We start from the raw sequence: 15,073 nt of genomic DNA on the forward strand, positions 1-15,073 counted from the left end.
AACTTTTGGCAAGAGCACTTTGGTCAGTTGTGTCCTCATGGAAACATGGATTCCTCTACGTTTAACAGAGTTTTCACAGTAGTCAGACATGGTACCTGTAATTGAGTCTGTGTATATGTAATGAGTGTGTCACAGCAGCTTGGAGGGGCCCCTCTATAGGCCAACTCCTGAGGCCAGGCTGAGGGAATACTGGAGCAGAACAGTGACTCAGCAAAACGTCTTCTCCAATCGTTAGCAGCAGAGTTGCATGGCCTTCCCAGCCCCAAAGATACCACCCTATCCCTGTGACACAGCATGTTCTGTCGCTAAGGACACATGAGGCAACATCAGGACACATGGACAAAACATGCAACAGTTAAAAGACCAAGGCATACAATCATAGACTGTCAAGTTTTGCAAGTGCCTTTTTTGTGCAATGCCAGTACTTAAAAATGACTATATATTCCAAGCATATGAATTGTCAGCTTCTCATGGAATGACCAGGAAACCCACATCATCCTGTACATCAAACATTGTCGTCTACATGTTGTAATTAATATCATTACCCGGATTACATCATAGCAGCATCATGCAACCTAGCCAGTAGACTAATGAACAATGGGTTTAGCCCGTTTCTTATTTCATGGATCTTTAAGCAGTATTCACACTTTCAAATCTGGAAGCATGAACAGCATGTATGCCTTAATTGGTTTCAACACCTTAATAAGTCAAAGACGTTCAAGACTGGTAATCACATTAAATAGTCCAATTTATCTAAAAAGTCAATTGGAAACTCTTTCTTTTGGAATGCATTATACTGCAGGATGTCAGAGTAAATTAAATTCTCCTCTGCACACTAAAGCATCAATTTCCTTATGGTAATTATCTGCTGGAATGGATGTGTCACTAGAAGGAGTCAGGCATGCTTGACATTTACCCTCTTTATGGAGAAACGAAGAGTAAAAATTAAGATGAGGGAGAGAAATTAATCTCGGGGCCAGGCAGGCATTCAGGAGATCCTAAAGGATAGTGGCTGAACCAATCATTATTGTGACCCTGTATTGAAAAGGAAGCCAATAACGAGATTCGAGCCAGTGGCAATGAGATGGGAAAGGGGGGAAAAAAATAGGGGGAGGATAAAGCACAAATATAAATATGATAGCACTGAAGACACATGACAATGCCAATTATTTATTTCTCGAAGTAGGGGACGTATCTTCTGAGTAAACAGTTTCCATAGCTTTAATGAGTATCTTCGGGACACTTAGCTCTTTGAACTTAGTGAGGGAAGTAGACCTCAGCAGACTGCTAGTCTGATTGTTGTCAAACCAGTGATGAAACAACATTCTTAAAAAAGTCTATAATGAAATTCATTTTTGTTGCCAAAATGTAAATAATAATTTAGATGCGAGTCTGTGAAATTCTATCATTTTACCTCTACATGGGGTCATGACATTCATACTGTGTTGGGTCCTGGGTACTAAGAGAATGGGTCAAGCATTTGGTGTTGGGTGGATCAGAAGGGATTTTGGTTACCACATGCCCATACCAGTAGCACCACAATCACTTGATAACAAAGTCCTTCCACTTTTACTGAAGTCAATGGATTCATGGGATGTGTGTGGAACATATATTACAAGTTCTTATTATAAATCTAGTATAAACATATCACAAATGTTTTCAAGAGGTTATCGTGGACTATTTCAAAATCTGTTCTGGTGAGATGATTTTCACATAGAAGAGGAGAGACAGGAAACTAGCTCATCCATGTTTCCTGTTAAAGCAGGAAGCTGCACTAACTCTGTCTTTAATGACGAAACCACAGGTCTAGGGTAGTGCATGCATTAGGCATGCACTTCAAAATGATCTTGATAAATAAAAATGTATCTTCAAAATAAAAATGTAACAAACAACAATCTTTGTGTAAATTGTTTAATCATTATAGTCGTGTTCTACAAATACTTTAATTGAAGCATTTTTTTGTTTTAATTTATGATATACTGTATTAAGCTGTATATGGGTACTAAATACAATAATATAGTCTCTAAATTATTACAATAATGTGTAAGTAAATGTGCTGCTAGAAATCCTCTGTTTTGTTTCGTTCTGTATTTTCCTCAAACACATTTACACGTACACACCTTAAAACTGCCAAACACACACATAATGTATCGTATATGCATACACACAGTATTTACCAAGACAATGACTGCAAGATCTAAGAGCTCACAAGCCCAAAGTCACAAAACCACTCATCTAAATCAGGGAAATTATGCTAATAGAGCATCTCATTATTCGCAAACTCACCCAGAATCCGTCACTGACATCACATCATTATAGATCTATTCATAAATACAGATTGAATGGCATAAAAGGGTAGCTGGCACATTCAAAACTTTCTCATATGCTTTGTTTAATATTTCTTCATGCATTCTCCAAGGGCCATTAAATGAGAAACACTGGTCGCTTCGGATGCCGGAATGGGTTATGAGGGTGCACAGTGGTTACCATTTTGGAAAGAGGTGCAGTTCGACCATAAGCAGGAACCCATGGATCCCGAGTGGTCCTGTGCAAGCCAATACATGAGTAGTTAGGAACATAAACAGTAACATTTTACAAGAGGTAAAATGTGCTTGATGCTGTCCATCCATTTAGACTATACTTTATAATATAACTACTCTTTTCTGAGAACAGCAAGAAAACCCTGGTAAAAGAGCATACAATGGCCACAATGAATCCAGAGGTTTTGAACGTTAGGGGGGATAATGAATCAATCCAAATAACTTGTCTTTTTCTGTTTCAAAGGAAAAAATATGGGAGGCCAGCTTAATCTTCAGAGGAAACAGATCTCAGAGGGTGTTGGGCACCAGGAAAATGGATCTGGGTTGTGGAAACCACGATTACCACGAGCTGCTCTGGATTCAACCATCTGGAGAGAGGTGCTCCAAAAGTCGGTAAAATTCGCTCAACTGGGGCCCAACTAGGAAACAGGTTTCCACATACTCAACAGACACTCAAAAGTCCTGTCCCTGGGGGACTGTTTTCTTCTGGTGCTCTGCAAGCATAGTTGAAGAATATGTATGTATGATTTTGGTAGAACTAAGTAAATCTAAAATCATATTTTCTATTGCCCTATTCATACTAATTTGATTTGTTTGCTGACGTTTTCCAAAAACAGAAAAATGTAGTGGAAGACTAATTTAACATTTAAAAAAAAATTCACCTCACTACATCTATATCACTGGAGCCATGAGTCTGGCGTAGAGATAAAAGATTATTTCCTCCTAATTTTGTCCCACACTTCCATCTGTCATGGTGTGTTTCTGCTCTCTCTGAGCCAATGTCACCCACTGTTGCATTCACAACAGATGTCATATGTCCAGTACAAGGTGTCAAGGTGTTTTATTGTATCCATTCTACCCAATTTCTTTCCCCAAAAATGTTTTCTCAAAAGCTGAGGAGAGCTGAGTTTATGCTATTCAAAAGAGCGAAAATTGATTTTGAGTTAACCTGCAGTCCTTACTTTACAAGCAATGGTCTGTGCAGCTCCTAAAAGCTAGTACATTTTAAGGAAGTATGTAATGGCTACACTAAATCTTTGTTCCATCGTGTAAATTATATTAGGGACATTTTTTTCAATCTGCTATTACATTTTTGTAGTTTTCTGTATTAATTGCTCCCCTGTGTAAAGACTAACGCTATCTATAACAGGTTGAACTCACCACTACAATGAAGTAATGTAATTCAACCAACCGTTAACATACGTCGAAGTGGCATGGCTGCATTACTCCTCCTCATTACATTAAAACTACATTGAAACAATAACATGCTACTGCATGATGGTACTACTTCAGAAGTCAAATAATAATTCACAAATTATATGGATCAGAGTATATCGTTTAATGGTGGGGGGAGGGGAGGGAGGGAAATAGTGCCTCTCGCAAAATATTTCTTCATAAAACTAACTAATTTAGCAAAAGGGGAATCAAACCAGACAAGTCTTATTGCAACCATTTACAGCTCCGGTAATCTTTAGGGCTCAATCGTACCCCATGCTATTTTAGTGCGCAGTATGCCCTCTAATGGATCTCCGTGGTAGTCCAGTGTGAATAAAACCATTTACTGTCAGATAATTGTTCTACATATTTTTACCATTGTCAAACAGATGGGGTGGTGTGTTTGGTCAGGGTCATGAACTGAGCAGTACAAGTAATAAAGACTGACCAGGAGTTGTGTGCATAGCTGGGTAGAACTGGGAGACTAAAGCCAGAGTTTAGACCAACGTCATAGTTGGCCTTGCCAGTGTAACCAGGGATAGTAGGACGACTGCCATGAACAGAAGATAGAAAATAAGGTTCATACATTAACATTGAGCACTGGGGAAATACATTGAAATGTCCTTAAGTCAATCAGTGAGGGTAATACATACACTGTATGGCCAATGGAATATGGACACCGGTCCGTAAACGGACAACTGCTTTTTGCTTTCATTCCAAAATCACTATGTTTCTACACCTGTCTTCGCTTTCTGGTCTAATCACCCAACATCAATGCCCAACCTCCCTAATGCTGTTTTGGTTGAATAGGAACACATTCCTACAAACACCCCAAAATCTTGTGGACAGCCTAACTTTTTTTCTTTCTTTCTGGGAACTGCCCACAAATGAGTCAGATGGGAGTCAGATGGCTGAGTGGTGAGGGAATCGGGCTAGTAATCAGAAGGTTGCTAGTTCGATTCCCGGCTATGCCAACCAAATTATGTTGTGTCCTTGGGCAAGGCATTTCACCCTACTTGCCTCGGGGGGAATGTCCCTGTACTTACTGTAAGTCGCTCTGGATAAGAGCGTCTGCTAAATGACTAAATGTAAATGAGGCAGCAGTTGTTACCGCAAAGGAAAGGCCAACCCCATTGTCAGGAATTCACACGCTATTGGCCATGTAGTGTATTATTGAGTATCCCGATGAACATACATTATACATTAGGTTAGACACTGGTGTTGTATGTGGTCATGTGTATCTTACTGTGTGGTTGGGGTGTACGGAGGTAAGGTGGTCCTCTGCATAGTCAGGGGATAAAAATCTTGGTCCACGTCATCTATATCATCAATGTTCTTAAAGGCGACAACACCACTGCAAAGATACAGAAAGGAAAAATACAGTGGATCTTGTTCAAACTCACAAACAAAAATTATTCAATCCAGTTCTTTGAAGACACTGCTTACCTGTATAGTGGAATTTGGCCAGATTTTGGACATGGACTGTTGCTGTGAATTAAAACAAGCTCAAATCTTAGAACATTATCACAAAATGCCTTATTTTTCACACATTACTTTCTTGTTACAATGTGTGACAGTTTGCATGAACAGTCTTTGTTACAGTATTGAGATACATCACAAAGTTCAAAGAACTCACAACGATATGGGTTTCCTGACTTCATTTTTAACTCGAAGCTGGTGTCTCTTCCATTGGGCTTCAACACTCTTAGAAAGAAGGTGGCAAAAGGTTAACAAATTACTTTCAGTTCTGTCAACTAAATATTTAACATTTGCTTTTTCAGACAGCCACTTGAAATTATAACTCAATCGTTGTCACTGGAGAGAGGAATATATCAATCTCAATTTTCAACTGTTACTCTTTTCTGTTATGTGTATTTGCATGATCCCACCTGCCAAAGTTCTGGTTTGCTGTTGTAACGTTTAAGAGTGAAATGTTGATTCACAGGATCTGCCATTTTCTCAAGTGTGGTAGCTGGGGGCTTCAGACGCTGAGGTAACTTGATGTCCCAACGAACATCTTCAAAACTTCTGCAAGTCCATATTTGAGAGCCAAATGACTCATCCTGCACTCTCATTTTATACTGGATACAGGTTAGCTTCAGATCATTTCTATTAGACTGGTTGAAAGACATTACTTTATGATGTATTTGTACAAGATCATACAGTAGCCTAGATTAGAATGCTTTGTAAATGTTGCATTTTTGTAAGGTGCACACATAATCTTAGAAAGAAAGGACCCAGACCTCTGGGCTGAAGAGGTGTAAATGAAGCGGAGAGCTGCCTTGTCGATCCACTGAGTCGGACCTGACGAACTGACATCCTTCCAAATCGATCACAAGTTAAAATGTCAAATAATTCTTTAAAAGTCGTTGTGCAAACTTTGCAGCTCAATAAATAACAATACAAAATGTAATAGCAATAACAAAAATGTTGACCAAAAGGACGTAGGCCTACCGATGTAGTCTCTGGTCCAGGGGAAAAACTGAAGAACTTCAGAGGACATGGAACTTTGTGTGGTGCTGGCCTCACTTTTGCGTGGCTAGTCCATCCTATGACGACATTATACTGTCATTCATTAGACCTGAATTATTCTACAACACAATAATTACTTTATAAGACTACCGAATCCACTCGTTGGAGGTTTACTGTTGCATATTACAAAGGACAACTTATTCGGCCTACAGTTAGCCTAGTTTAACACAACGATCAGATTACCTCGAAGGTCTGCTCTCAGAGCAGAATCAATTTTTTTCCTTGAATTCCATGCCTTATCTCCCGACAGGTCACAAGCAACAGCTGATGGCCTCGCGGGTGGCGTTTGGGGTCTTTCTCTGTAACCTGGAGGGACCCGTAAACCAGACGGCACATGATAGAAGTCTATGAATCTGTGTCTACCTTTGGTTGCCAAGTCTACTTCTGCACCAGCACTTAGATGACCAGAGCACGGATCTATTAACACGACTTCGTCTCGTAAAGGTGCCAGTGATGCGTGACTAGCAGGTGGAAAGGCCAGTGGATTGAATTTTGAGAAAGCCGTCCCAGTTGTTAGAAGTAAACTTTCGACGTCATATCTTCCCTCTGGGCCACGCTCGCAAGGCAAGTTCATTTGACAGCGAACGCATCGGTTTGCACCAACTCGGTTTGCATTTGCATTCAGTAGTCTGACCCGGTGAGAATCCGCAGAGGAAGTTACTGGATCGCACACTTCAGTCATGGCAGCCATGCACCGAGTTATTGCGTTGACATCACTGATTAGGGTTGGTTTTAATGTTCCAGACTATGACGAAGTAGAAGCAATGTATATGGGGCATACTCGCGTACTTTGGTTGCCTGGATACTGTTGGCTGTAGGGTTCAAATTACTGATTGATTGGGCAAGAAGGGTATCTGAAACAGGCTATCTAGAAAACTGCTACACACCACAGTTCGCTAAAATTATCAATCAAGAAAACAATTCTGAAATTTTGAATTTTATAGAGGGTGTTGTGACATACACTTACGTACTTTGCGTCAACTTCCACTTTGTTGATCTGTATAACATCCGCGCAATATCTTAAAGTGGTCGCTGGAGGGAGCTAGTGTATGGGCCTAGCCTACATTCTAGCCGTTTGCTGCTAGCTAGCTGATGTAGGCTACAGCAGAGCCATGGAGATAACCGTCTCTTTCTCTATATGGCTGTGCTGTACACAGTACCAAATTATACTTTTTTTCACGGGAAGCTTTAACATTTTCTGTTTTCAAGGATGGCAACACTTCTTAAAACGATAACGAAAGCCTATTATTATCCCATTCACTGTAGCTACTGCGTGTCGATTTATATTTTTATAGTCAAGGCTGATGTTTCTATTTTTGCTCGCACTGACCTATGTTTTTAAGTCACAGTCATCATTAATTAATTAAATCGGAATAGAAAACTCTACAGTTCGGTTAGAAATGACTAGATCTGGTCTTCCGGTTGCGCTGACTGCAAAGGACTGTTAGTGCACTGGAGCAAATGTCATATGCAGTTTGCTTCAGTGCACATAGAATAAGGGATGTTTGTTTAAATAGTCAATTCCACTAAATGTTTCGCTAAAAACACGGACAATGATTAAGTAACCAATCATATTGTACAATTATATTAATATTGTAATTGATTACAGTTTATTTTATAAATGTACACAATGGTGAGATGTTTACAAGGAGATGTCAGTGATGATGTTGATGTCTACTGAAGTATGAGTAGCTCAGGCCGTCATTAGCTAATGTAAATATCTCAAGTGCTATGTTAAAAAGTGCTGTGTTAAAAGATAGCCTAATTAGAATTATTCTAATAACTGAGTGCTGTGAATAACACTGACTCCCACTCACTCCCATTACTATTTGTACTTCACTTGTAATTTCTAATCACTGAGAGCCATTCAGTAGAGCAATGGTGTAGCGTCAGTCCTATTTGCCTGAGCATACTTGTAGTGAGAAATGCTGTGGATGGCAGTTGCTCCAGAGATCTAATGATGTATTGCATCTGCAACCCATTTAATTACTCACATATCAAAATGCTTGGAACTGTAGCCTGTTGTTTTCCAATTAATCAAGCTTTTTTCATTTATGTTGAAAGAATTTCCCCCTGCCCCAGGATGAAAGTATTTTTGGCAAGGACGTGGGTATTTCTGGAGTGAGAAATTATTTCTGTTGAAGCAGTCCTTGTTACTGGATTCTCTGTTATTAGTCAGCTTGTCTGCCTCTCCTCTCCTCTGCAGTCTCTGAAATTATTTAAATCTCATATCTATCCCTATGGTGCCAGACCTAACACTGCTGTGCTGCTGCAAGTCATTTGAGCAGGCTGCATTCATCTGGAAGAATATGCAGCTTGGGATCTTAGAGCTTTTGTGTTACAGAGGGTCATTAAAGCAGTGTCAGGATTTCAGTGTTGTTTTTGTTTGTTGTTGAAAATGTGGATGGAGGCCGTTCCTTGCGTAAGGATTATTTTTGGCTATCAGCCAAACTGGCTGGACTGATTGTGACCCAAAATGACACCCCAGGATCAGACTCGAAAGGGAAAAGAAGGGAACTGGGGGGATGGTGTGAATCACCAGATTCTAGAGTCTAAAGCCAACCTAAAATAAACACACTCAGGTTCTTTACTATAAGAAGCTACAACTGGAACACATTTATTTAAAGTAGGCCTGAGTTAACAGTTGGAGCCATGTGAAAAGTTGAACTTGTTAAGAAACTTTTATTTACTCTGCTATTGGTGTATAGCAATAAAGTTAATTTCTGTTTCAGAGTAAACTATTTGACTTTTTTGAGTAACTGTTGATCGTTGAGGTACAGCCTGCAATAGGCCTACCTATGACCATCCATTTTGATGCATACTGCCCATAAGCAAATACTTATGTGGCAAAAAGCTATAAATGTGACCACCCACCTATGCTTTATGCATTTACTGCTTTCAAAATGTGTTGTAAACCCATGAAAATGGATGGTCACATTTATAGCTTTTTGCCACATAAGTATTTGCTTATGGGCAGTATGCATCACACAGCCAAGACAGTGAGAAATGATCAACTGCTCCATGTACATTAGCATGGAGGGAAATGTAGGTTTAGTAAACTGGGTCTCATGCTGGGTAAAGCACCTCCAAGCATTTAGAACAATCCAAACAGAATGTTGAGATGAACCTCCCATGATCACCAGGGGCAGTCATGTCCTCTGAGACTGGCCGAGGGCTCTGTTGTGCCACTGCTTCCATGTCCTCAGTCTCTCCAGCTCCATGCTTGTCACACTCAGTTAGCTCAATGGAGTCATGAATATGCCGCTGTACATTTTTCATGAGGGAGGTGGGGGCGAAAAATCAGCACTTTATAATACTTCTAATATGGAGCTTTTCATACACACTCCTCCTGCAAACCAGCCTTGAAGCTATCATGATGCTGCATGGGCAAGATGCCTTCTGCAAACAGTGCCCAAGGGAAAATATTACAGAGAATCAGCAGAATACCGTATCAGTCCTAAGGATGACTATAAAGACTGTTGCAAATACACAGATATCAGGCATCAAACGATAATGACTCTCTACTCCTTTCCAAATACATGAGCGAGGGAAGACACTGAGGTGAGCCTAGCCTGGGGATTGTATTGAGTCACCTCATGAAGGCTCTCATCATCAGACACTCATCAGTTATTTAGCAGCAGTCTTCTCTCCCAGTACAAGGTTGTGGTAGTCCAACATTGGACTGAGACATGATTTGGATAACATAATCTTTTTGGCTTTGAGGGGAAGGACTCCATCCCTGCAACCCCATGTTGACAGTTATCCAGCCTTTTCATTCTTGTCAACCAAATGTTAAAGAAAGAAGAACATAATACATTTGAAAAGCACACAATCATACCTACAGAGAATTAAAAAAAAAACAATTTAACTGCTAGAAAGGGAAGTACTCTTCTTTTAATCATTTGATTTAATCTCTGCTCACAACAATATATTTAGCCTTTTCTGAAGGTGGCGCAGACGTAAAAAGCTCTTTGACTCTGGTCAGGCTCTTTATCTGCCTGCTATAATGCAACTCTGATTTTTCATTTACGAATAAGATTTTGCATTAGACCAAGAAACACTGAAGGTAATGGACTTTCTCTGTAGCTTAGAGAAATGGTCTCCTCCCAGAGACCTTGACTTACATTATTAACTAACTAACGCTGTCATGTGTGTGTTGTGTGTATATGTATATATACAGTATATATTGTATATATTTGTATATGTGTGCGTATATATGTATACACATACAGTATATGTACTCAAGCTGTGCTTGTCCATTGGACGGAAGCAGAATTGATCTGCTTTTAACTTTTTAATTTAAATGTTAAATAAACATTTTCATTAAATAAGGTTGTCTCAGTTTGAGCTAAGAACCTATAATTGCTGTCACCTATCTGAGATTGACATGCTTTGGGGCAGGAGCTCCTCTATAAAAGGTGCCAGGTGTTGTTTGGTTTCCCTCTGATCCCTTGGTTGGTGTTAACAGGCAATGGACACTGGAGGACCATGGCAGTGACATAGTCCTCCAGTGACGTAGATTAACTATTGGTCTACTAATGCATGCACTGTGAACTCTGACAGCCTGTATCAAGAGTTGGATGATAAATTACAAAAAAGAGTCTGTGGAAAATGAAAAATCCCTAAGATGAATGGTCTGTTGCAAACACAAACACTTGGTATTCAGTAGGGTAAAACAAAAGCTGCTTTCTTTATGATAACACAATCCTGCCATCTGACTGTCTGACAGCTAGTTATGCAGATGTGCGTATCAAAACGCTGCTCTCCTCAATTGAACCCCCTGGAATGCATTGAGTAATCAGGTCACACTGCAGTTTTCTGCCTCTCTCCCGGATGAGACAGTGAGATGGCGTCCCCAAGAAGTTAAGTCTGTCTTATCATTCACCTACCTGCACTGAAACTGTCTATGATGGATAGGACTAGATAGAATCCTAATCTAGCCTGTTGCAAATGGGAGATGTGTTTTTCTCCCTTCAGTGTGCCCTGTATTTATTAGTGTCGGATGTTGATTTAAGGAGGTAGGAGGTTGTGTGTTTCCAATAACCCAACCAACGGGCTCAATCCAAGTCATGTTTGGAAGCTGAGACTTTAAAGTGCATCTCTAACTTTTGCGTGTTTCAATGATGTTGGAATTGAAACACAACTCTCACTACACTCTCACAACCTCATCTGGAGCCAAGCGCAGAAAGGTGAAATTGTGAAAATGTGAATGTCTGGCTGATGGCAGTGGAGGAGATATAATACCAAATCTATAAAGACAATTTCAGGCCTTAAACTCTTGGGAGCCCAGCGTTCAGTCATGAAATGAATCAGTTAGATTGATCAAGAGGCCTTGTAATCACAAGGGAATGTTACATGTCGCTCAGATGGGGATTTGCAGGACCAGCATGGCATTTAAAGCTGGATCTAATGGATTTGAACTGATGTGGTTGGAAATCATTAACGAAGGAGCAAATAGATTTCTACAAGCATTTTACCAGCATTTAGCAGCTGTCTGATGACATCAAGGTACTGTACTGCACAGTATATCAATAACAAAGAGAATTACATGAGTGAAAGACACAGAGATGTAGGAACTTGAGATGAATGCAATGATTTTACTTGTTTGATTATACTTGTACTGGTGGCCATGAAGTCAAGGTTTGTTTTATTCGTATTAGTTATATTGTAGATGATATGATTTCAACATTCAATGGTATTCCCTGAACCGCCTACACATGTTGCACATGTTGGTTATTTAAACTGAATCCCAACAGAAAAAAAAATCGGTGGAAATGGCTTGCATAAACACAACTACAAACACAGACCCAAGATCCTTTAAATATACGCATGTTCAGAATACAGCAACGTTACGGCTCATATACTGAGAACTGACAAGTTGCATGAGATGCACTTCTAAATTTTTTCTCAACAGACTGCCTAGATACATCTTGGCATATAAAAACACTGCACAAACATGTTCAGGCCAGTCTGTTGAAAATCCCCCAGTGAACTGAACTCTAGTTTCTTCCGATAATCTGCAGATATCCAATGTCCTTTTGATTGAATGGATATAAGAGCTCCCGGTCTCCAATAATATCTTGCTTTCAACACCAGTGAAATGTATTTTAAGGTAATAGGTTTTATTCTAAAGAAATTGGCCACTATTGTGAATGTGAGTTGTTCCTACTGCTGGATTGTGAAGATTTCTGGGGTAAAAAAAACTACAAAAAAACGGAAACATCTAAAAGTAATTCAGCTTCAAAATGCAAGGCTACCAAGCAGAGATTTAAGGAATGTATTCTAATATTTGTATAATGATTCTCTTCATGAACACTTGACGGCAGTAATGATGCTTCAGACCCTGCAGGCACTGACTGAAATGGAAGGAATGCATAATGAATTTCATCATTTTGACATGGTGGACATAATGGACACAGACCATATTTCTGAACCATGTATTGTACAAAACTAGGCCTTAATTGTTAATGTACTGTTAGTAAGATCAAGGTAATATCACTTGGCTTTCTGAGGCAGATGTGTCCAATTAATTGACTCTCTTTGAAGGGAGACCAGTCAGTCTGGAAGCCAGACACTGGGAATAATTTTTCAAGGCAGGATATACATTTATTTACTCTTTAAGTATGTAAACAAAGATACACTTTTCTGATCACATTCTGATGTCTTTTGAGCGACATGTATAATATGTCTTTAGTAAAACGATTAATCATGCTACCCTCTCTGTTTCAAAATACGAATTAGACAGTACATCCAAAGTTATAATCAAGGATCAAGAGTTCGGTCTGATTGCATCCACTGCATCAGAACCCTCTACACAGCAATAGTTGCTGTGGGACCTGGAGTCCTTGGAAACACTACACTACAAGACCATGTTCTCTCCTCTTCTCCTACACTAAGAGACAGAAAGTGTGTGTGTGTGTGTGTGGGGGGGGGGGGGGGGGGGGCACATCCTTAACAAAGTTTATTACCATTATGTACAGAATTATAAAATCAGCATTTGAAGCATTTCACACACACCTATACCATAGCAAGAAAATAAAATACACATTTGACTGCATGGTAGTAGTATTCTATGGTAAAAAGCTGCAGTGGGTTCAGATGCTTACGTGTGACACTGCTTCCCTGCTGCTATCTTGAGCAAAGCACATCATGTATGTGCACGCAACCAGTCATATTTACCTCGATCCTACAGGCTGGCTCAGAGGCACGTCTCACTGCTGGAGGCGCAGAGTCGTTGTCTGGCAACCCCTGATCAAAGAGTGCTGCTGAGTGACCAGCACGTTAGGGAGAACAGCACTGAGAGCCAAGCTGAATAAAACCCTCTATAAACAAACCCCCATCTGCATCCTCTGATCATGAAATGTGCTAAGCTCTTACTCTAACAAACAAACCAATGGATTGTTGTGTCTCTCACCTGTAGTGCAGAGGAGTGTGTGTTCACCTGTACTAGAAATCCTGGTGTTTGGACCTCTGCCATGGATATTAAACCCTCACTGTTTCTCTGATTAAGACCAACTTCCTTCTGTCTTAATTGGCATGACTGAAGCATGGTAACATTTTGAACTGACATATTCAAGTCAGCTGACCTTTACAGACTGGAATTCCAGTAAAATGTGAATCAATGTAATTGCTATGGCTACTGCTTATTCATTCTATTGGAAATAGCACAGATACAGCTTTTGTCCTTGGGCAAAAAAATATGGAAATTCTCAGTTTCTATTGGGCCTTGTCATTATAATGCTTAGCTGGTGCACATTCATTTGCTCAATTAATAAATGATCTGACAGACTCTTGACTATAAATTAAATATTTACCAAAAAAACTGTTTCCGAAGCCAAGAGTATCAAAATACCGTATTTGCATCAATGGATGTTTTCAAAATAGAAACTGGGTTGCACAAAGCCTGCTTGGTTCAATGTAAACATGCTTTGATATATGAAATGTCAGTACAGTTACAGAAAGGGGCAAAATAGTTTTAGATGGTAATTAAAATGTTTAATTTTAGTGCTTGAACAGCTGATCTTCTTGTCATTTTCAACAGTTTTCGTATGGATTCAATTAAATCAGCAAGAATGGAACTATCTTGAATTAACATTTGAACACCTGCAGTGCACAGGTGGTGCAGTATTTATTTTAAATGCAAGTACACAATACCAAAATAACTGCTTACAAAATGCACCTCAAATTAAATCACATTGATACAAATATCAAAATAAAAAACAGTTAATCCATAAACAGTCGAGTAATTTCCTAAACGTTTAAACATATTTATGTAATCAATAAAGTTTCTTAATTGTGTTCTCAAGTATTTGCTTTTTGTTTTACATCAGATAGCAAGAGTCTAGTCTTCAATTTGGTGGTTTATGGACTTGTGTCACATCATGTAGGAGTGACACCTGTTGACCAAGACAGCTGTAGGTGTTCTATACATTCCATGATGTTGATTGACCTTTGACCCCATATATAGTTTAATAAAATACAGTGCCTATATAAAAAATATGTTTCCACTAGTTCAGAGTTTTTTCTCATAGATGTCCATAAATAATTTCATACATACATAAATAGATATTCTGTACATGGATTAGAAATGTTCTTACAAAGGTTTATTCAGTAGTACATGTGGTAATTAAAGCAGAGATGGTCCTAGTGTGGGGTTCTGACCCTGCTGTCCGGTGGACTCCAAAGGCAGCGTGTTGTGTGGGCACTAAGAAAGCGCTCATGGCCCTAACCCAACCTCCCCCTCCTCCCGGCCCCCCCTCATCTCCCACCCCCACCCCCGAGGCAAG

General features: G+C 39.6%; 1 protein-coding gene across 1 annotated transcript; it reads right to left on the reverse strand.

The window, feature by feature from the left end:
* Window positions 1-1,913: 1,913 nt before the first annotated feature.
* LOC134022782 (protein SPMIP7) lies at window positions 1,914-6,623 on the reverse strand. Its single transcript, XM_062464532.1, has 9 exons — window positions 6,543-6,623; window positions 6,210-6,320; window positions 5,999-6,075; window positions 5,645-5,783; window positions 5,392-5,459; window positions 5,202-5,243; window positions 5,002-5,109; window positions 4,204-4,305; window positions 1,914-2,545 (listed from the first exon to the last, which is right to left on the reverse strand). The coding sequence occupies exons 1-9, from the start codon at window positions 6,621-6,623 to the stop codon at window positions 2,425-2,427; spliced, it is 849 nt and encodes a 282-aa protein (XP_062320516.1). The 3' UTR covers window positions 1,914-2,424.
* Window positions 6,624-15,073: the final 8,450 nt, after the last annotated feature.

The sequence above is a fragment of the Osmerus eperlanus genome, chromosome 6 (assembly GCF_963692335.1).
Source record: "Osmerus eperlanus chromosome 6, fOsmEpe2.1, whole genome shotgun sequence".
Taxonomy (NCBI): domain Eukaryota; kingdom Metazoa; phylum Chordata; class Actinopteri; order Osmeriformes; family Osmeridae; genus Osmerus; species Osmerus eperlanus.